The sequence below is a fragment of the Lynx canadensis genome, chromosome B4 (genome assembly GCF_007474595.2).
Source record: "Lynx canadensis isolate LIC74 chromosome B4, mLynCan4.pri.v2, whole genome shotgun sequence".
Lineage (NCBI taxonomy): Eukaryota > Metazoa > Chordata > Mammalia > Carnivora > Felidae > Lynx > Lynx canadensis.
Window position 1 is genome coordinate 37504775 of NC_044309.1, and position 22725 is coordinate 37527499.

The 22725-nt window shown below is 44.0% G+C and overlaps 1 protein-coding gene across 1 annotated transcript in view; it reads right to left on the minus strand.

Annotated features, from left to right (window-relative positions):
• Positions 1-22725, minus strand: part of IQSEC3 (IQ motif and Sec7 domain ArfGEF 3) — a 108372-nt gene that overhangs the window by 73532 nt on the left and 12115 nt on the right. The window contains exon 2 of the mRNA XM_030322638.1: positions 854-937. Within this exon, the coding sequence (XP_030178498.1) occupies positions 854-937 (84 nt within the window). The remainder of the gene's footprint in view (positions 1-853; positions 938-22725) is intronic.

Genomic DNA, 22725 nt, shown 5'->3' on the forward strand with positions numbered 1-22725 from the left:
AACAATTTGGTTTTGTGATGACGATGACTACTCCCTGCGGAAGACAGCTATGTTGTTGGCATTATTGGAGAGACCCCAAATATGTGCTGTAAAATTCACATTTTCTGTCTGATTAGATTGGCATGCTGGGCCCGTTCCATCAAATATATGTATATATATCTAAGTTTTATTACCCTAAGATGTCATCAGTGACTAGGAAGTGATCTGATATTTTGCTAGTTAAAATAGTTAAATTAATTTAAAATTCTTTAATTAAAAAAATTAATAAACGAGAAAGGGACTATGACTAACCCACGACAAGATGAAGCGGGCCTGAGACAGTGACACCAACCCCTGACTCAACATTCTCCCCCTTCCTCCCCAGGTCAACATCTAACTCAGTGAAAAGCCTGACAATTAAAACTCAGTCATCTTGGCTCTTTTATGGGAGGAGAAAGATTAGAAAGAAAAGAAGAAATCTTTGCTACCATAGAAAAGGCAGGCACAACCCTGGACTGAGCACCTGCTTAGTGCCAGACACCCTACCACGTGATTATATATTCTGTGTATAATCCAACTAACTTCCCTTGATTTCTAAAAAGATGATATTTTATGTAGGCTCTTTAGGGGAAGGAGCCTAAGTTTGGCATTTGAACATTAGGGTATAATGGCCTCCAGAGTTGGGAATGGCTCATCTGGGGACCAGAGGAAGGCAAGAGCAATAGAAGGCATGAGGCAGGAGGTAAAAACAGACAGACAGACAAAAACACAGGACTCAGAGGAAGAGGCCGAATGGCGCTGTGCAGTGTGCTTTGCTTCGAGGGGAAGGACAGTGGGGGTGGGGAAGGGAGGACGGCCACCAATGCATTCCCACCTTTGGGAGGCCAAGTCGGAGCAGGCGGGCTTCTGCTCGGCATCAGCGGCTGGGCAGCAGAACTGGTGCAGCACGGTCTCATTCCTGAGGGCAGAGCAAGAGGGAGAAGGTCAGGGGCAGCCTTGACATGTTGGGCCCAGCTGGCACTGACACATCCCCCACCACCTGACCCGAGAACCCTTCAACCTGTGTTAACATTACTCCAGGGAGGAGCTTCTGGCTCTTCTCCAACATGCAGTACGCCCAGTTCAAACACCACCTCCTGCTTGCAGTCCCCGGACCTCCCATCAACCACCTCCTCCTCCTCCTTCTGAGCACCCCCCATCCCCGGCCCTGTCCTCTGCATAGGATGTACCATTTATTCAGCCCTCCCGTTTATCATTATAGTTCTTTATGACCCCATTCCCTACTATGATCTGGCAAGGCCAAACTAGGTCTATTCACCCATCGTGCACAGAACTGTATGCAGGGAATGTGTTTAAGCTGATCGTATGGGAAGGTAGAAAGCACTCATACAGAGATTTTAGGGTTGCTGGCTGAAAATCCAAGGCACGGTGCTTGATGAGGGATTTGTTTGATGCAAATGAAAACGCTAACCCGGAGGCGGAGATAGAAATTCTAGTGCCAACTCTACAGCTAGCCAGCTGTGTGATACCTCATCACCTTTTCCAGGCCGCAATTTATTTACTAATGAAGTAAATGGGTTGAACCAGAGAAGTGGTTCTCAACCCTAGCTGCTTATTAGAATCACCAGGAGCTTTAAAAACCATCAATGCCTGGGCCCTAACCCCCAGGGACTGATTCACTTGGTCTGGACTTTTATAAGGTCCAGGACTTTTTACAAGGACTTTTTATAAGGTCCCAGGTGATTCAAAAGGTAGTCAGAATTGAGAGCCATTAGACTAGATGATTTTCAAGGTGACTTCCATCTCTAAAACTCTGTGATTCTAATATCTACTTTGAGCCACCTTGGGATTTAACAGTAAAATTAATTTTGGATGAAGGTATGCTGACATGTGGTCTTCTCTCCCTTAGCAAGCATTCACCATCATGGAGTCAGAGAATGACAGACCTGGGAGGGCCCCCAAAGATTTCCCAAAAGACATTTTTAAAACTTCCGTTAGCCTCAGAACACTTTGTCCAAACCCAATCTTTCCTGGAAGCCCATTTTGTAAAACAACGAAGGTGGTCCCTCTATGGTCAGGGAATTGGAGGTCTATGCCTCCTTGATCTGCTGGTCCCAGTCTTGGTAGCCACCTCCCATGTGTCTCTTGGGGGCCCCAGGATTATAAGAGCATAGATTAGAAACTGCTGTGTTTGGGGTGCCTAATGGTTAAGCATCTGACTACAGCTCAGGTCATGATCTCATGGTTTGTGAGTTCGAGTCCCACCTTGGGTGAACACAAGCCCGGCTTTAGGTGAACAGAGCCCAGCTTCAAGTAAGCTGGAGCCCCACTTCAGGTGAACATGAGTCTCACTTTGGGTAAAATATGAACCCCGCTTTGGGTAAGCCCGGCTGCTCTCTCCCTCTCTCTCTGCCCCTCATGGGATCCTCTCTCTCTCTCTGCCCCTTGCTCACTTGCTGTCACTTGTGCCCTCTCTCTCTCTCTCTCTCTCTCTCTAAGAAAGAAAGAAAGAAAGAAAGAAAGAAAGAAAGAAAGAAACTGCTGAGTTTATCTCTTCTCATGGAAGAAAATAATGTTGGAGCCTACCTTAATCTGACAAAAATAATTCCAGAAAGATTTCATGCTTAAGTGAGAAAACATAAAACAAGAGAAGATTTACAAGGAAACTCAGGAATACAGTTTATGTGTTGTGGAGACTTCAAAACAAAACAGGAAATTGAAATGCCATTAAGAAAAAGAAACATATCTGACTACATACAATGAAAACATCTTGTATGGAAAAAGATACTCTCATAAGCCAAACAACAAATGATAAAGTGGGAAAATATATCTGCAACACATCTGACAGAAGGCCATATCCTTCTGACAGAAGGCCTTCATATCCTACATTGAGATCCCACAAATTCATAATGCAAAGACAGACCCAGTAGAAAAAATGGGCAAAGATTAGGAATCCCAGTTGACAGAAGAGGAAATCCAAAGCGCTGGTAAATAGATGGAAAGATGCTCTACCTTACTAGTCAATAGGGAAGTGCAAATTAAAGCAGCACTGAGATGCCATTTCCCAACCACCATACTGGCAAACATTCAAAAGACTAGTTACAATAAGTGCTGGTGTGAATGTGGGGAGAAACGTGCCCTTGTCTCCCACCTGTGTGGTTGTGAAGTTTTACAGCTGTTTTGGAAATTAAAAAGAACTCATGTCGGATACAAAATCAATGTACAGAAGTCAGTTGCATTCTTATACACTAACAATGAAGCAACAGAAAGACAAATAAAGAAACTGATCCCATTCACAATTGCACCAAGAAGCATAAAATACCTAGGAATAAAATACCTAGGAATACCTAAGAAGCATAAAATACCTAGGAAAATACCTAACCAAAGATGTAACAGATCTGTATGCTGAAAACTATAGAAAGCTTTTGAAGGTAATTGAAGAAGACATAAAGAAATGGAAAGACATTCCCTGCTTATGGATTGGAAGAATAAATATTGTCAAAATATCAATACTACCCAAAGCTATCTACACATTCAATGCAATCCCAATCAAAATTGCACCAGCATTCTTCTCGAAGCTAGAACAAGCAATCCTAAAATTCATATGGAACCACAAAAGGCCCCGAATAGCCAAAGTAATTTTGAAGAAGAAGACCAAAGCAGGAGGCATCACAATCCCAGACTTTAGCCTCTACTGCAAAGCCGTAATCATCAAGGCAGCATGGTATTGGCACAAAAACAGACACATAGACCAACGGAATAGAATAGAAACCCCAGAACTAGACCCACAAACATATGGCCAACTAATCTTTGACAAAGCAGGAAAGAACATCCAATGGAAAAAAGACAGCCTCTTTAACAAATGGTGCTGGGAGAACTGGACAGCAACATGCAGAAGGTTGAAACTAGACCACGTTCTCACACCATTCACAAAAATAAACTCAAAATGGATAAAGGACCTGAATGTGAGACAGGAAACCATCAAAACCCTAGAGGAGAAAGCAGGAAAAGACCTCTCTGACCTCAGCCGTAGCAATCTCTTACTCGACACATCCCCAAAGGCAAGGGAATTAAAAGCAAAAATGAATTACTGGGACCTTATGAAGATAAAAAGGTTCTGCACAGCAAAGGAAACAACCAACAAAACTAAAAGGCAACCAATGGAATGGGAAAAGATATTTGCAAATGACATATCGGACAAAGGGCTAGTATCCAAAATCTATATAGAGCTCACCAAACTCCACACCCGAAAAACAAATAACCCAGTGAAGAAATGGGCAGAAAACATGAATAGACACTTCTCTAAAGAAGACATCCGGATGGCCAACAGGCACATGAAAAGATGCTCAACGTCACTCCTTATCAGGGAAATACAAATCAAAACCACACTCAGATATCACCTCACGCCAGTCAGAGTGGCCAAAATGAACAAATCAGGAGACTATAGATGCTGGAGAGGATGTGGAGAAACAGGAACCCTCTTGTACTGTTGGTGGGAATGCAAATTGGTGCAGCCGCTCTGGAAAACAGTGTGGAGGTTCCTCAGAAAATTAAAAATAGACCTACCCTATGACCCAGCAATAGCACTGCTAGGAATTTACCCAAGGGATACAGGAGTACTGATGCATAGGGGCACTTGTACCCCAATGTTTATAGCAGCACTCTCAACAATAGCCACATTATGGAAAGAGCCTAAATGTCCATCAACTGATGAATGGATAAAGAAATTGTGGTTTATATACACAATGAAGTACTACATGGCAATGAGAAAGAATGAAATATGGCCCTTTGTAGCAACGTGGATGGAACTGGAGAGTGTGATGATAAGTGAAATAAGCCATACAGAGAAAGACAGATACCATATGTTTTCACTCTTATGTGGATCCTGAGAAACTTAACAGAAACCCATGGGGGAGGGGAAGGAAAAAAAAAAAGAGGTTCGAGTGGGAGAGAGCCAAAGCATAAGAGACTCTTAAAAACTGAGAACAAACTGAGGGTTGATGGGGGGTGGGAGGGAGGGGAGGGTGGGTGATGGGTATTGAGGAGGGCATCTTTTGGGATGAGCACTGGGTGTTGTATGGAAACCAATCTGACAATAAATTTCATATATTGAAAAAATAAAAAAAGAAAAAAGAAAAAAAAAGAACTCATGTCGGGCACCTGTGGGGCTCAGTCGGTTGAGCTTCTGACTCTTGATTCCGGCTCATGTCATGATCTCATGGTCATGAGATCAAGCCCCATGTCAGGCTCTGAGCTGAGTGTGGACCCAGCTTAAGATTCTCTCTCTCTCTCTCTCTCTCTCTCTCTCTCTTTCTCTCTCTAAAGGGTTAGTATTCAAAATCTATAAGGAACTTAGCAAACTCAACACCAAAAAAACAAAACAAAACAAAACAAATAATCCAGAGAAGAAATGGGCAGAAGACATAAATAGACACTTTTCCAAAGAAGACATCCAGATGGTCACAGACACGTGAAAAGATGCTCAACATCATTCATCATCAGGGAAATACAAATCAAAACCACAATGAGATACACCTCACACCAGTCAGAGTGGCTAAAATTATCAACTCAGGAAATAACAGATGTTGACTAGGATGTGGAGAAAGGGGAAACCTTTTGCGCTGCTGGTGGGAATGCAAACTGGTGCAGCCACTCTGGAAGACAGTGTGGAGGTTCCTCAAAAAGTTGAAAATAGAACTAGCCTACAACCCAGCAGTTGCACTACTAGGAATTTATCCAAATGATACAACAGTGCTAATTCAAAGGGTCACATGCACCCCAATGTTTATAGCAGCACTATCAACAATAGCCAAAGTATGGAAAGAGCCCAAATGTCCACTGACTGATGAATGGATAAAGAAGATGTGGAATATATATATACAGTGGAGTATTATTCAGCGATCAAAAAGAATAAAATCTTGCCATTTGCAGCAAAGTGAGTGGAACTAGAGGGTATTATGCTAAGCAAAATAAATCAGTCAGAGAAAGACAAACATCATATGACTTCACCTGTGTGGAATTTGAGAAAGATAACAGATAAACATAGGAGAAGGGAAAGAAGATAAAAACAGCGAGGGAGGCAAACCGTAAAAGACTCTTAAATACAGAGAACAAACTGAGGGTTGCTAGAAGGCAGATGGGTGGGGGGATGGGCTAAATGGGTGATGGGCATTAAGGAGAGCACTTGTTGGGATGAGCACTGGGTGTTGTATGTAAGTGATGAATCACTGGGTTCTACTCCTGAAACCAATACTACACTGTATGTTAACTAACTTGAATTTAAATAAATAAATTTTTTTAAAAAATTCTCTCTCTCTCTCCCCCTCTCCCCACCCACTGCTTGCTTTCTGTCTCTGTCTCTGTCTCTGTCTCTCTCTCAAAAAAAAAAAAAAAAAGAGCACATGTCTTCTGACCTGGCAATCCCACCTCTGTAATTTTATACCCTAGAAATGTAAGTAACCTGTTCACAAAAGTATTTGTACAAAATGTTGTGGCAGCATTGTTTTCAGTGGGGGAAACAAAACAACTGGAAATAACCCGAGTCCCCACCAATCAGGGCATGGTTGAATGAATTGGGATAGCTTCTTTTATACCAGGGAGTTGTGCACTGTACCTCTATATGGAATTATGTGTGATATCTCTTGGCCTGGATGGATTTCCACACGTATGGCTAAATGAGAAAAGGAAGCTTCAGAGAAGCATATGTAGTTTTGTAAAATAAACAAGGACCCCTCTCCCTCAAATGCCTATTCTATACATTGCGCTGTATTTCTACATATATATATATATATATATATATATATATATATATATATATATATATATATATCTAAGTGCATATATAACTAAGCTGTTCACACTGGCTACCTCAGCAAGAAGGCACTGGGACAGAGTAGGCAAAAAACGGAAAAGGAAAAAATATGCTTGGTGTAATGTTAGCTGAAAATGTTAAATATAAATTCCTACTCATGACATTATTGTAAATACATTAAAATTGGATATGTACCTGAACAAGGACTAGAAAGTTTCAGGAACCTACACAAATATTAATGTCATTTCAGGACAGATCATGGACATTTTTATCTTGGATTTGTGTTAATTTAATAAATTATTGCTTATGGATTACATATAATCTATAGATTATGGACAAATAATTAATGCAACTAATCTAGTTTTGTAAAAGGGCAATAAGGAAAATAATTGAATCTGACCCCTCATTTCCCAAATGAGAAAATTGAGGCATGGAGTGGGGAAGTAATTTGTCTAAAGTAGTTCCCTGACCAAAGTCCCAGCTCCGTCTTCCAGACACCCTCATCTCCTTCACTCCAGCCCTTGGTTCCTGGGGCAAATCAGAGTGTTCAGGGAATTGTCTGGATCTCAAATGTCTGATTATAGCCCCTAGGAATGAGGAGAAGGGGGAGGAGGAGGAAGGAGACAGGGAAGAAACCAGAAGGGCTCAGAGCCATGACCCAGGTATGCAGGTATGGCAGAGAATGTACCCCCCCACCCCAGTTCCTGCCACAAGGTGTACCTGTGCCCTGGGGGTCAGGTTCAGAATTTCAACAAATGTCCCCGAGATCCTCAGCAAAGAGGCAGAGTGTGTTCACCACTCAGGGCACCAGCACTTAGCTAGGAGCTAATTAAAGCTTTAGCCAGGGCCAGGCCCTCGAAATTCTGGGACACTGTACACCTATCATTTCCCACATCTATATTCAGTTTGAGACTCAGGATTCCACTGCATGGCCATAAAAATGGTGGAGTAGTTTGGAGGAACTAATGGTGTGTACAACATCACAGTAAGTAGAGGCATGAAGAAGGGGGACTCCCAGTAGGAGAATCAAGGAGGCAAAACCAGGATCCCAGAGGAGCAACTTTGAACGAGGAACCCCCTCCTCTCCTTCACTGAGGTGAACACAGCAGATCTAACCACCAGGGAACCTCTCCAAAGAAGATTCCTTGAGTTCCAGGAAAAGGCAGAAATTATAAAATCATTTCCCGTCACTTCCCTGACACCTACCCCTCCTGGTACCATCATCACTAGGGCTGGCAGAGCCTGAAGACTGAGCTCCTTTAATTTTTTTTCACTGTCTCTTAATTTTTTCACCTCTTCCGGGAAGTCTTCTCTATCTAAACATGAGGAATAGGAGGAAAAGGTCACTCCCTTGCTCAGAGGTCACTCCTATTCCTGAGGGGTGGGAGAGGCTGAATAGCCAAAACAACTTTGAAAAACAAGAACGGGGTGCCTGGGTGGCTCAGTCAGTTGGGCGTCTGACTTCAGCTCAGGTCATGATCTTGTGGTTCGTGAGCTTGAGCCCTGTGTCGGGTTCTGTGCTGGCAGCTCAGTCTGGAGCCTGCTTTGGATTCTGTGTCTCCCTCTCTCTCTGCCCCTCCCCTCTCATGCTCTGTCTCCCTCTTTCTCTCTCAAAAATAAACGTTAAAACATTTTAAAATAAAATAAAATTAACCTCATACCTTGTGCCATATTTATATATAAATTAATACAAAATGGAATATAGACCTAAAGTAGCAGATACCATTTAAAACTTCTCAAAGAAAACACAGGAGAAAATGTGTATCTTAGAGTATGCAGAGATTTCCTAGCTAGGACACAAATAGCACAGATCATAAGAAAAAAATTAATAAATTAGGCTTCATCAAAATAAGAAATATTCTCTTTGAAAGACACTGTTTAAAAAATGAATAATCCTTACAACTTAATAATAAGATCAACAACCTTATGGAAAAAAATGTACAAAAGATTTAAAATAGATACTCTGCCAAAGAAAATATACTAATGAAGTGGTTAGTTATTAGGGAAATGCACATTAAAACCTCCATGAGAAACCATTCCACACTCACCAGAATTAGTAAAATTTAAAAGTCTGAAAATAGCAAGTGTTGAAAAGGGTGTGGAGCACCTGGAACTCTCACACACGTCTTTCTGGTGGAAATGTAAAATGGTGCAACACTTCAGAAAGCATTCTGGCAGTTTCTTACAAAGTTAAACATGCACTTACCACATGACCCTGTAATCACATTCCTAGGTATTTACCCAAGATAAATATAAACATAGATTGATAAAAACTATTCATAGCACCAAACGTTCACAGCAGTAAAATAAAACTGGGAATTCTATACATGTACATTCAATTAATCTTTGACGAAGGTGCGAAGAATGCACAATGGGAGAAAGAGGGTCTCTTCAACAAATGGGGTTGAGAAAAGTGGATATCCACGTGCAAAATAATGAATTTGGATCTGTATCTTACTGTACACAAAAGCAGCTCAAAATGGATGAAAGACTTAAACATAAGACCTGAAACCATAAAACTCCTAGAAGGAAAAAAACACCGGGGGAAGATTCACGACATTGGCCTTGGCAATTGTTTCATGGATAGGACACCTAAACCACAGGCAACAAAAACAGAAATACACAAGTGGGACTACATTAAGCCAGAAAGGAAACAGAGTGAAATGGTAACATACGGAATGGGAGAAAATATTTGCAAACCATGTATCAGATAAGCAATTAATTTCCAAAATATATAAGAAAGTCCTACAACTCAAGAGCAAAAAAAAAATAATAACTCAATTAAAAATGAGCTGAGTTGAGTTTACCTAAGTGAAACATTCCTCCAAAGAAGACAAACAAAAGGCCAACAGGTATATGAAAAGATGCTCAATGTGACTCATTACCAGGGAAATACAAATCAAAACCACAATGAGGTATCACCTCACCCGTTATGATGGCTTTCATCAAAACATATGTATATGACAAGTGTTGAGGAGGATGTGTAGAAATTGGAATCTTTGTACACTGTTGGTGAGAATGCAAAATGTTGCTATGGAAAACAGTATGGAGGTTTCTCAAAAAATTAAAAATAGAACTATCATATGATCCAGAAATCCCACTTCTGGGTATTTATCCAAAAGAACTGAAATCAGGATCTTGAAGTGATATTAGCACCCCAATATTCAATGCAACACTATTCACAATAGCCAAGATTATAAGCAATCTAAGTGTCCATCAATGAATAAATGGATAAAGAAAATGTGGTATATACATACAATAGAATACCATTCAAACTTTAAAAAGAAGGAAATCCTATAATACATGACCACATTGATGAACCTTGAAGACATTAAGTAAAATAAGTCAGTCAGAAAGACAAATACAGCATGATCCCACTTATGGAAGGTAACTAAAATAGTCAAACTCATAAAATCAGAGACTAGAATGGTGGTTACCAGGGGCTGGGGAAGAGGGGGAAATGGGAAATTGCTAACCAGTGGGCATAGTTTTGATTACACATGATGAGTAAGTTCTAGAGATCTGCTGTACAACATTGTGCCTGTAGTTAACAAGGCTATATTGTACATTTAAAAACTGAAGAGAGTAGGTCTCATGTTAAGTGTTCTTACCAGAGTAAAATAAAATACAATGAATAAAGTTAAACACCATATTTTGGTTTGAATATCCATGTCTTAAACCATGTGACTAAAATGAGTGGTTCCCACTTTGGGAGCATCTGCACCTTGGCCAGAGGAGTAGGAGGGAGTAGAACTGGCCCAGAGTTAATACAAGGAGGGCACAGGTACATGTCCTCACCAAGCACTGTCTATAAATTCAGGAAATGATCTATCCTGCACACATATGGTCCAGGCGTTCTAAATGTATGTAGAGCCAGTTTTTATCAATAAAATAAAAATACATGTTTTTAAAAAAAACAGCAACAACCTAAATGTTCATTAACCGGTAAATGCAAATTGTGGTATATCTATACAATGGAATACTATTCAGCAATAAAATGAACAAGCTTACTCATATGTGCACCAACGTGGATGAATTTCAAAAGAGCATCATACTAAATGGAGGAAGCTGGACACAAAAGTCTACACATTGTATGACTTCCATTTGTATGACTTCTTAGAAAGAGCAATATAACAACAGTGACATCAGATCAGTCTCAGTGATAAGGGAGGGAAACAGTGAACTGCAAAAGGGAACAAGGAGTCCTCGGGGTGAGGGAAATGTTCTATAGCTTCATTGAGGTCATGGTTGCAGAACTGTAGACAGTTTGTCTAAACCCATACACTTGAAGTCAGTGAATTTCATTGTATGTACTTGTGCCTTAATACAGCTGATGTTTTTAAGACTAAAATCTTTTTCTCCCCCTTCTCACTTCTTGATACTTCATCAAGAGGCCTTAGAATAATTTCTTTTCTAACTTTCTTCCTCCCATTGCCCCCAGATCACCTAATTATTAACCCCCCTCCAAGCAGCAATAAAAAACACCGGATTTTTCCTTTCCTTCAACCGCTAGATTGGATTTTCAGAGACCAGATGGCTCATGACTGAGCCAAAAGGAGTCCAGGGGGCCAGAAAATAGGACAATGAGAAACTGGGGGTGGGGATGGTTGAATGGGGGAAATTTTGGAGCTGGGCCTGGGGCCGAGAGCCCCTGAGAAGTGCAGTGGTAACAGTGCTAAGCTGGAGACCCAGCTCCCCTTTCAAAACTGTGGGCCCTCTGGAAGGTCAAGTCATGGTAAATGAGGCTCTTATTCTTGCCCTGTTTATGTCACTGAATTATAAGGATTCAATAAGACTTTGAATGTGAAACTGCCTTGGGAGAAACATAATAAACCCTGCACAGATGCAAAATCTTATAATGACTATTATTGATATTATTAGTCCTCGTCACTGAGGAACTCAGCAACCACAGCGCTATTGCAAGCAGAGACCTACCAGGGTGCCATCTTGACTTCCTCTTCCTGGGCCCCCACCCCCTCTTCCAGGCATGGAGGCAACGGACGAAGGGGTAGATTTTCTTTGCTCATTGGTGCAATCTGCCACTGCACAGTCTTCCACAGAAGGCTTTGGAAAGATCTTAGTAAGGCAAGTGCTTACAGATGATCCAGCAGCCAGGGGCAGAGAAAGGAAGTGGCTTGTAGTTACTTACATGTGGATTTTGCAAGTTTTTCACTCAATTCAAATGAGAAACAGTGGACCCCATCTCCCTTCACATCTCCTTAAAAAGGCATCAGGGTATTCTCTTCCTAACAGAAAGGGTCACCTCTCCTCCTTTCTCTCCCCGACAGAGCTCAGAGCCAATAACACTCCATAACTGCTTGCTTGTTCATTTACTCGTTGAGCACTTCCTGCCTGCTAGAAACTTGATGTACGATAACCATGAAATGATGGACTGGAGAGGTAGATATTATTATTCCCATTTTACAGATGAATAGAGAAATTTAGTAACATGGTCAAAGTCACAACGCTAGGAAGATGTTGAGGTAAGACTTGAACCCAGGCCTGGTTCTAGCCCCCAAGTTATTTTACTGCCACGGAAAGAGCTGGAGATGTGCAGTCAGCCAAATAGGAGGCCTGGGTGCAAGTTCCAGAAAGACATCTAGCTGTGTGGTTTGGGCAAGTCACTTGAGCTCTCTGAGCTTCTCCCCTTATCTGTGAAACCCATTCCCTCACTGCGTTGCTTTGAGTGTCGTAAGAAGCAACCGGCACAAGAGCTCCTTGTGCATGAGGCAGACCGAAGGCCACACCGGGGTGGAGCCACTCGTTGTTATGGCCTCCTGACTTCAGCTCCACCTCCCAGTCCATGTCTCAGACCACCACAGTGCCCTTCTGAAAAAGTGTTTTCATTTCATGGAGGTGGCAGGCACAGGGGAAAGACCTTGGCTTGGAATCAGGAGGACTTGGACGTACATAGCTCCTTTGCCATTTACTAAGCTTTGTGACTTTGGGAAAGTCTCTTAACCACTCTGAACATCTTCCTTTATCACTCAAATGGACATAATAATAGTAGTACCTCACTGGATAGTTGAAGGAACTCAATGAGAAAATATACTTTAGGAATTTTGCCCATAGCCCACAGTAGTGTATAATAAATGGCAGTCGCTCCATTCTTGAATTAGTTGTTCCATTTTCCAGCCAAATGGCCAACTCTGGGCCCTGTGTGTGTCTATATCCCTATGCACGTGCACAGGGCCTGCCACTGATTACCTGTTCATTGCTTGCTAAACCGACAGCAGAGTCGGCCTGGGTATAGTCACCATGTTTTACATGAGGTCCTCAGGCCTGATTCATCTTGCAGCTCAAAGGGTGTGCCCTTTTGCCAAACTCTCCCTATTTTCACCAGCCCCCCGCCCTTGGCAATCACCGTGCTACTCTTGAGTTTGACATTTTTTTTTTTTTTTTTAAGATTCCATGCATAAGTGATACCATGCAGTATTTGTCTTTCTCTGTCTGGCTTATGTCACTCAGTGTAATACCCTCAAGGTCCATCCATGTCGTCTTAAATGACAGGATTCCCTTCTTTCTCATGGCTGAATAATATTTCAGTGTATATCTACAGCACACTCTTTATTCATTCATTTGTTGGTGGACACTTAGGCTGTTTCCCTATCTTGGCTCCTATAAATAATGCTGCAATGAACAGGGGAGTGCAGATATTTCTTTCAGATTCAGTTTTAGTTTCCTTCAAGTAAATACCCAACGTGGGATCGCTGGATCATATGGTATGATATCTTTAAGGTTTTGAGAAAATGCTGTTTTCCATGGTGGCTGCAGCCGATACCCCACCAACAGTGCACAGGGCCCCCTTTCCACCCTCAACCTCACCCACACTTGTTATTTCTTGCCTCTTTGATGATGGCCATCCTAACAGCTATGAGGTGATGGGATACATTGGGGATTTGATGTCCATATCTCCAACGACTAGTGGTGCCAAGCATTTTTCTAATGTACCTGTTGGCTATTCATATGTCTTCTTTGGAAAATGTCTATTCAGGTCCTTTGCCCATTTTTTAGCCAGATGTTTGGGGATCTTATAGATTTTGGATATTAACCCCTCATCAGACATATGTTTGGCAAGTATTTTCTCCCACTCTGTAGGTTGCCTTTTCCCTCTGTTGAGGGTTTTCTTTGTGCAGAAGCGTTTTAGTCTGATGTGATCCCACTTGGTTATTTTTGCTGGTGTTGCCTTGTGCAGTCCTCATCAGTCACCTTCACCACAGTGATGGGCACACAGTGCTGCTGTCTCTTCCCTTCTTTACAGCACTTCACAGTTTATATAGCATTTTCTCACCTATCTTTTACCCTTTGTACCACCTTGTGAGTTAGAGCCAGTTATTCCCCTTTGCGGATGAGGAACAGAGATGTGACCTGGTTACCCTGAGGTCACACAGCCAGTAAGGGGTGGAATGAGTATTGAACTGAGGTCCTCGGGTCCTAGGGGTGCACTGGCATGGAGCAGTGAGGGAGCCACATACTCTAGGGAAGAATTCCATCAAGGCCCCTTAAACTACAGGAAGTAGCATAGTCCCATGGAAAGCAAGCAGGCTGGAGGTTTGGGAAGACGTGCATTCAGGCCCTACCTTTCCACTGGGATGGCTGTGAGATCTTGGGCAGATCATCTGACCTTCTTCTGCCTCAGATTTTCAGCTGTGAGGAGGGAGGATCATAAAGGAAGCTACCTCATAGGGTTATTGTGAAGATCAAACAAAATAACCCATGTCATGCTAGTGCAATGCTTAGCAGAGAGCAGAGTCAAAATCGAAGTCCGTACCATGCACCGATACGGGGACCATGCACCAATACAGGCCACGGCAAGTCCAGACTCCAGAGTCTGGTTTTGCTACTTTCTAGTTAATAGGTTGGCCTGCTGAGCCTCAGTTTCCTTAACTGTAAAATAGGATGCTAATGGCATCTACCTCAAGGGTTAGCATGAGGATTCAATGAACCAATATATCTAAAAAGCTCAGAAGTGTGCCTGGCCACGTCAATATGTCCCTGCTGTCCCTAGATCCAGAATTCCTCTCTCCCAGCCCTGGAGTTGCATGCAAAGTCTTGCAATAACAGCCCCTATCCATCTCTGAATTATATCATTAGGAAACAGAGTGAAATGCACGGATACCTCCACCAGAAATCCCAGGCTGCCTTGATCTCCAGATCTCCAGGTTCCGCCCACCCTCCAGGGCCCAGCACCCAGACCTCTGCAAAGCCTTCCCCCGTTGCTGCTGTGCCTGCACCCCAGCCCTGCTGGCCTCAGCTCCTGCCCCTGTCTGGGCTGGACCCTCTTATCTCTGGATTCCCATGCCAGCCTCCTTCCAACCCCAGTGGGCTGCACCATCAATTTTTTCCACGCTGCGTCACCAGTGTTCATGTATATGCCTTTCCCTATACTAGAGTGAGTTCTACAGGGCAGAGCAGCGCCTGGGACCAATTAGCTTCTCCATCCAGGATGGCATGCAGTCTGGCTCGTGGCATGCAGTAGATATCATTTGCTGACTCAATGTGTGAATAAAGTCCCTATTACCGAGGGTGCTGGAGAAAAACGGGGAATTAAACATGCACATTCGTGAAACGCGTACATATGTCAACAAAAGCCCAAGTACATGCCACAGAGACCTGTCCACCATTATTATCAAATATGCAGCTGTACAAAGCCCTTTCCAGACGTTGCCTCAATTTAATCCTCATTTTACAGATGAGGAGGCTCAGAGAAACAGGATACTTGCTTAATATCACATAGCCTTGGCATCAACGTGGCAGTCTGGGGGAAGCCTAACTCAGACCAGGAAAGTCGGTCTCTCATTTGAGTGTGCCAGGGGACCCCAACCTCCTCCTCCCTCCACGCTCACCAACCCAGCCACGCCTCAGGCATGAGGGCTTCCTCTGAGCCCCTGAGCTTCCTGCTGCCCTCTCTCCTTCCTGCCCAGCACGGTGGCCCTGCCAGCAACCCCCGAGCCATTCAGTAGCCTATCTTGAAGCCTACTTGTTTGAAGTCCAGCCGTCTTTGTAGGGAGCCAGCCAGCAGAACTCCCGGTGCCAGGCTGGGCGGCTCAGCAAGAATTACAGAGCCAGGCGCTCGGCTGCATCCCACCAGCTCTTCTCATGAGAGATCTCTCTATTACCTGGCAGACAGGTGCCTGGCTACAGGGGACAGCCAGCTTGAGAGGACGGATCGGAGCCACCCAGCCCATGCCAGCCACAGAGGCTGCTTCACACCACATCCTGCCTCGTACCAGAGAAGCACGCCTACACAGTGTTACTCACCCACTCTTAGTCAATTGTGGGCATTCACTGCTTTTTCCAGGAACGGTGAAGGCAGATCCTGGTCAATAACAATGGCTGCATTTGTCAGTGTTTCTGATTTACCGTAACATTTTTGAGTGCCCTATGAATAATCCCAGTGAATAATGGTAGTAAAAATAATCATAGTATGTAATTATAAAAATAATTAATATTAATATTAATGCCATGTACCTGATGAGGAAATTAAGGCCAAGGGAGGTTTGATGACTCCTGAGACACAGCTAAGACTCCAGCCCCATGCCCCGCCACTGCTGTCTACTGCATCCTGGCACTCGCTCCTGCCTTGCCCTACAACCCCAAGGCAGGCATCTCAGGGGAGATGGCCTCTGGGCTGTGACAGCAAGAGCCTTGATCTTGCCCTCTATAGCATAGTCAGATTTGGAGTTAGACAGAAACATAAAACCCCATCCAGCCAATCCCCAATCCTGTACCTCAACTACCTCCTAGCCACCTGCCCTGCTCATGTGCTGCAACCCAATTCACAAACCCACAGAAACACTCACTGCTTCTGGGAACCAGCTACACACCAACACTCAGTGTGCTTACAGACACTTGCTTGGGAGTGCAGAGATTCATACACACATAAATATACATGCATGCTCCTCATTGTGCACACACATATGTGCACACACTCCTTAACACGCACACCTCATTTTGTGAACACACCCACAACTCTCACAAAAATGCACATGGTTCCTAAATATACTCCAAGTCTCACACTCAATAGAAACTCCCCAAACCTATGCACACACAAACCTATGCACACAAAACCTATGCACACACAATACGCGAATGCACATGCATTCACTCTTGCGTATGTAGACACACATAGACATATATACATATTTTCACATACAACTCTGCATGTGCAGTCATGTGCGTGCACACACACACACCACAGAGCCCAAGGATTTTCTAGCCCCTACATGAACCCTCCTGACCATGTGGGTCCTGGAAGGATATGATGTTCCATGGGGACCTACAAATCATCCATCTGTGGCTATGTGTGGGTGGCATTCTGCCAGTCCTCTAGCCTAGTCCTGTGTGGCATGGCAGAGATGAGTGGGCCAAAGGCCAAGTTCAGAGCTGCAGCAACACGAACAACTGTCACATGGGCATGGTGCCACCAACCTTTTTGTCCCTGAACATTGAGCCAGGTTCCCCATCAGGACTTGCCTAGGGGAAGCGCTTCTCATGCTGCAGAGGACTCCCCTAGAGTGGGGATGGCTATGTCAGGGTATGAGAGGCTAAAGCTTGCATGGGAATCTTGAAGACACCACCTTACTGTGTGACCTTGGGTGGGCCACCTTAACCTCTCTGATCCTCAGTTATCACACCTGTGAAATAGGGATAATAATACCTTCCCATCAGGGGTGTGTGGATAAAATGAGGTGGTAGATGGACATAAATGCCGAGCACATAGCAGAAATTAGCACACGGATATTGAAAGAAAGACGGAATAAATGACTGAATAGCAGATGATTGGGAATGGCACTCTAGGGCTCTCTCTGCTGAACTGCTCTCCCTCTTCTGCTCTTTGAACTCCCAACTCAGTTTGCCACAGTAGTGCACCCTTCCCTGTTCAAAGTTCCACCCCCATGTCTTCCCATTTGTCTCTCACCCCCCAGACTCCTCTGGAAGCCCCATCTGACCCTCCAACCCCATCTCTCCCACCCCCTTCCCTTCTTTTATTTTTTGAATACATCCATGTCTTCCAGCCCCAGGGCCTTTGCACAGAATGTTTTCCCTTCAGGTCTTCACATGGCTCTGTCCCTAGCTTTATTTAATCTCTAGGTGAGGTCTTGCCTAGCAAAACTACCCTCCCCCCCAGTCATCCCCTTATTATCCCTCAGAGTCCTTATGAGTTTATATGCACACACATATGGTCATTTTCTTGTTTAATACCTGTCTTCTCTTGAATATGAACTCCGTGATGGCAGAGTCTTTGTCTGACTGTGAATTCCCAGCGCCTGCAGCAGAGCCTGACACACAGTAGGTGCCCAATAAATATTTGCTAAATGAATATACAGATATGACTCCAGCCCTTGAGGCAACTAAATAAGATTTTTCCATCCCTAAGTAACAGTAATGTGCTCAGCTCCCCTCTCTCCACCTTCCTCTTTCCTATACAGCATAGTTCATTATCTTTTAATATTTTCCCAGCCCCTAGCTAGTCTAATTATTCACAGCACTCATGTGAATATTTGTGTATATGTGTTGATAAATGAGTGTGCTTGGGCCGATCTATTCTAATGGTTCTTAAGCAGGGAGCAGCATCAGAATCCTGAGAGTTTCATTTAAAAAACCTTCGGCTGCCCTCCCTCCACTAACCGCCTTGTGAATGACAGTCTCCAGGGCGGAGTCAGGGGCGAGTGCATCTCTTAGCCATCTGGATACCTGTTACTGCATCATCTGCAGGAAGGCAGTGGAGAGCAGAGGTGAAGATACCAACTGCTGGAATCACACTGCCTGGGTCTGGGTGTGGATACCACCTCGTGACGCTTGCTTGCCCTAGGACAACTTACCTAACCTCTTTGGCCTCATCCCCCACTGTAGCAGTCATCAGCACATATACAAGGATAAGTCTGTAAAGCACTTAACCCGGTGCCTAGCCCATAGCAAGCGCATGACAAAATGTTCACTTTGATTAAATTATTGCGGCTTCCCTCTAGTGATGCAGTCATCCTCAGTTTCCCTACAGGGCTCAGCTAAGGGCCATTCTGTGGCAGATGGTCAGCAAGTATAGTCGCCTGTTGCATGATGGAAACAAATGTGTGATTTCTCCCACCTTCCAGAGCGGTCTTCTGTCTTAAACCCATGTCCCCCTCCAGTTATCAACCCATTACTTTACTCTTCCTTATAAGAAAATTCATCAAAGACTTTTCTATACTCACTGTCTACTGTTCCTCTTGTTCTGTCATCCTTTAAAGTTCTTAGTAGGGAAATTTCAAACATACATTTTACCAATCTTTTACCCCAATAGTTTTTGCAGGAGTATTTTATTTTTGAGGGGAAGGGACAGAGAGACGGGGAGAGAGAGAATCCCAAGCAAGTTCCACGTCCAGAGCAGAGCGCAACACAGGGTTCAATCTCATGACTGTGAGATCATGACTTGAGCCAAAATCAAGTCAGACTCCTAACCAACTGAGCCACCCAGGCGCCCCAGCTGGAGGACTTTAAAGCATACCCCAGAAATAATATCATTTTAGACAGAATATATTTCTAACAAATAAGAACTTTAAAAAAGATACAATAAGAGGATCATTATTATACCTAACTAAATTAATAATTCTCCATTATCTGTGTTCAAATTTCTCTGTTTGCCTTAAAAATGTCTTTTTAGAGTTGTTTGGCCTAAATTAGGACCTACTCAAGTTCGACACCTCACATTTGGTTGATTTGTCTCTTTTCCCTTCTTCCTTACACCCACACTAATCAAGCTCCCCCGTGATGCTACCAAAGCTATGCTTTTCAAGGTCACTGATTACCTCAATACTGTTAAGGCTGACGGCAGTTCTCGTCTCTCACCCTACTCCAGGGCTTGCCTCCACCTTCTTCCCCTCCTGGTTGAAACACCTCTGTGCTAGGACACTGCACACTTCTCCAGCCTTTCTCTTGAAACTGGCGTGCTCCAAGGCTCCATCCCTAGTCCTCTTTAGTATTTTCTCGCTTCTTGGGGATGTCATCCAGTCTTAGGGCTTTCAAAGCCATCCCAAATTTATACGTCCAGTCCGTTCCAAATGCCTACTAATTGTCTCCACTTGGGCGTCTACATCCCAAACTTAACATGTCTGAGACCTCACCTTTCGTCTCTCCCTGTCCAGACTTCCCCATCTCCTCCTTCCAATAACTTTAGCCCAAACTCTTGGACTCACCCTCAAATCCTCTTTCTCTCACACACCGCATTGATCCTTCAGGAAATACTGCTGGTTCGACTGCTTGTCACCACCGTCACTGCTCCTACCCCAGGTTCACACCACTTCCATCTCTCGATTGGACCTTACCACAATGTCCTGCCTGTGTCCTTGCTTCTGGCTTTCTTCCTCTTCAGGCTATTCTCAACTGAAACTCAACCCAGCAGCCAAGGTTCCTTTTAACCCAGTTTTTCTGAAAGTAAAAGCCAAACTCATCACAATGCACGTCAAGACCCTATCAGTGTTTCTCAACAAGAAACATTGGTATTTGGGGGCCCCTGGGTAGCTCAGCCGGTTAAGCATCCGACTCTTGGTTTGGGCTCAGGTCACGATCTCACAGTTCTTGGGTTTGAGCCCTGCATTAGGCCCTGCGCTGAGGGCATGGAGCCTGCTTGGAAATGTCTCTCTTCCTCTCTCTCTGCCCCTCCCCCACTTGTGCTGTCCCTGCCTCTCTCAAGATAAACTTTAAAGAAAAAAAAAGAAACATTGGTGTTTTGGGCAGGAACATACTTCACCATGGCAACGGTCTTGTGCACTATAGGATGTTAAGTGTATTCCTTGCCCCTCAGCACTTCCCCATCAACCCTGTCAGCCATTGTAACAACTAGAAGATCCCCACACATTTCCAAACAGCCTGATGGATCCCAGGTGAGCAGGATTTGCTGCACCCCTGCACTCTCCCACCTTCCCCACGCCCCACCAACATTTCCAATGTTGCCTCAGACTACTCTCCCTGCAGTCCTTCTGCTCCTGTCTTACTTGAACAACCAGGTGGGTTCTCTCACCAGGACTCTGCCTCTGCTGTGAGCGCTCACCCCACCCCCCAACCCGATGGCACAGAATCCCCCCCTCCAGGCCTTTTGCTCAGGTCTTATCTTCTCAGGGAGGCCTTCCCAGGGTCCCCTGTTTGAAATTGTAAACCCCCTTACTCCCAGGTCCCCTTCTCTGTTTTATTTTTCTCCAGAACACCCCTCCCATCAGATGTGCTGTATGGTTTCATTCTTAATCTTGCTTAGTTTTTGGTCTGTCAGCTTCACAAAGGGAGTTGAGGATATTTTGTTCACCACTGTACCCCAGTGCCTGGAACAGTAGTAACTGGCACACAGTAGACAATCAAATATTTGTTAAGTGAAAGAACACACATGCCATGAATATACACTTATGTAGAGAAGAAAACAAGCACTTTTAAACCAAGGAATAAAGAATTGATTTCATACTTTGCAAGGACTGGAGTATACTCAGTCAGGGGTGGGAGGTAGGGAGAGTGGTGATGAGAACCTCAGTTTCTTCCTCATGTCAGTCCAGGAAGACTTCCTGAAGGAGGTGGGGCTTTAGGACTCACCTTCAGCTCATATGAAGGAGATTATAACACCCTGGCAGCTCTCCCAATCCTGATGGCCGTAGGCAACAAAGGGAGCCAAGCTAAAAGAGTGGTGAAGACTTTTCAGGTGAGGAAGTACACTTCCTGAATCTTATTTCCACCACGATTTACCAATGTCTGCAGGAGACTACAGCAGCTGATGGAGGTCCGAGTTGAAATAGCCCTCCTAGGTAATGTGTGCCTACCCACCCACCTCTCAGAAAAACACACCCCAAAGAATTACACAGAAGCAGGCTACCCAGAGCTTGCCTTCCAAACTTCAGCAGACAAGAAGAAAGAATTCAGATTCGCAGCCATGCAATGGCATATTTTACAGCTATTATAAAAGAATAAGGTGGCTCTTTTTATATTGAATATGGAAGGATCACCAAATGGATATTAGGCGGAGGAAGCAAGGTGCAGAACAGCATATAGCTTACTGTCATTTGTGTAAAAAGAAACACACACACATAAACACAAATATATACAAACATTTATGTATGTGTGTGTGTGTATTTGCTTGAATGTACATGGACTATCCGTGGAAGGACTCATGGGAAGCTGCTAACAGTAGTTCTTGGGGGTGGCAATGGGGATGAAGGGGTTGGAAATGGGGTGGGGAGACACTTCACTATCAACTCCTGCATTTTTTAATTTTGTGCTATGTATTATTTATTTGAAAAGCGTAATTTAAATTTAAGTCTTTTAATGTTTATTTTATTTTTGAGAGAGAGAGAGAGAGAATGAATGGGGGAGGGGCAGAGAGAGGGAGACAGAATCTGAAGCAGGCTCCAGGCTCTGAGCTGTCAGCACAGAGCCTGATGCAGGGCCCCAACTCAGCAACCCGACAGATCATGACCTCAGCCCAAATCTGACACTTAAGTGACTGAGTCACCCAGGAGCCCCAAGGGTAATTTAAATTTTAAAAAGAGCACAAATAAATTAACAAAATGAAAACCAACAGGGCCAGGTGAAACGTTCAGCATTTTTGGTGTTAAAACGAAAGCCACTTGCACAAGTACAGGCCACCAGAAGTCTGAGGACAGAGTCCTTCAGCCCTCGCTGACCTCACTTGATAGGTCCCACTTGTGGCCAGGGGCTGAGAAAGCCAGTGGGTTCCCAGGTGCCATCCAAAGCTGGGCAGGATCCAGAACCTGCCCTGCTGGTACAGGGTGAGGGAGGGGCTCCCTGTGCCCAGGCTGGTCTGCCCATACCTCCATGGGCTAAGGACTCATTCCTAGCTCCTGCGTTCTAGAAAGCAGTGATGAGGTGGCCACACAGAGCGACCCACAAAGCCACGTGGAACAGGAAGTGGTAGGCTTAGGTGTGTTCTTCTGAAAGAAAAAAAAAAGACAGGCGTG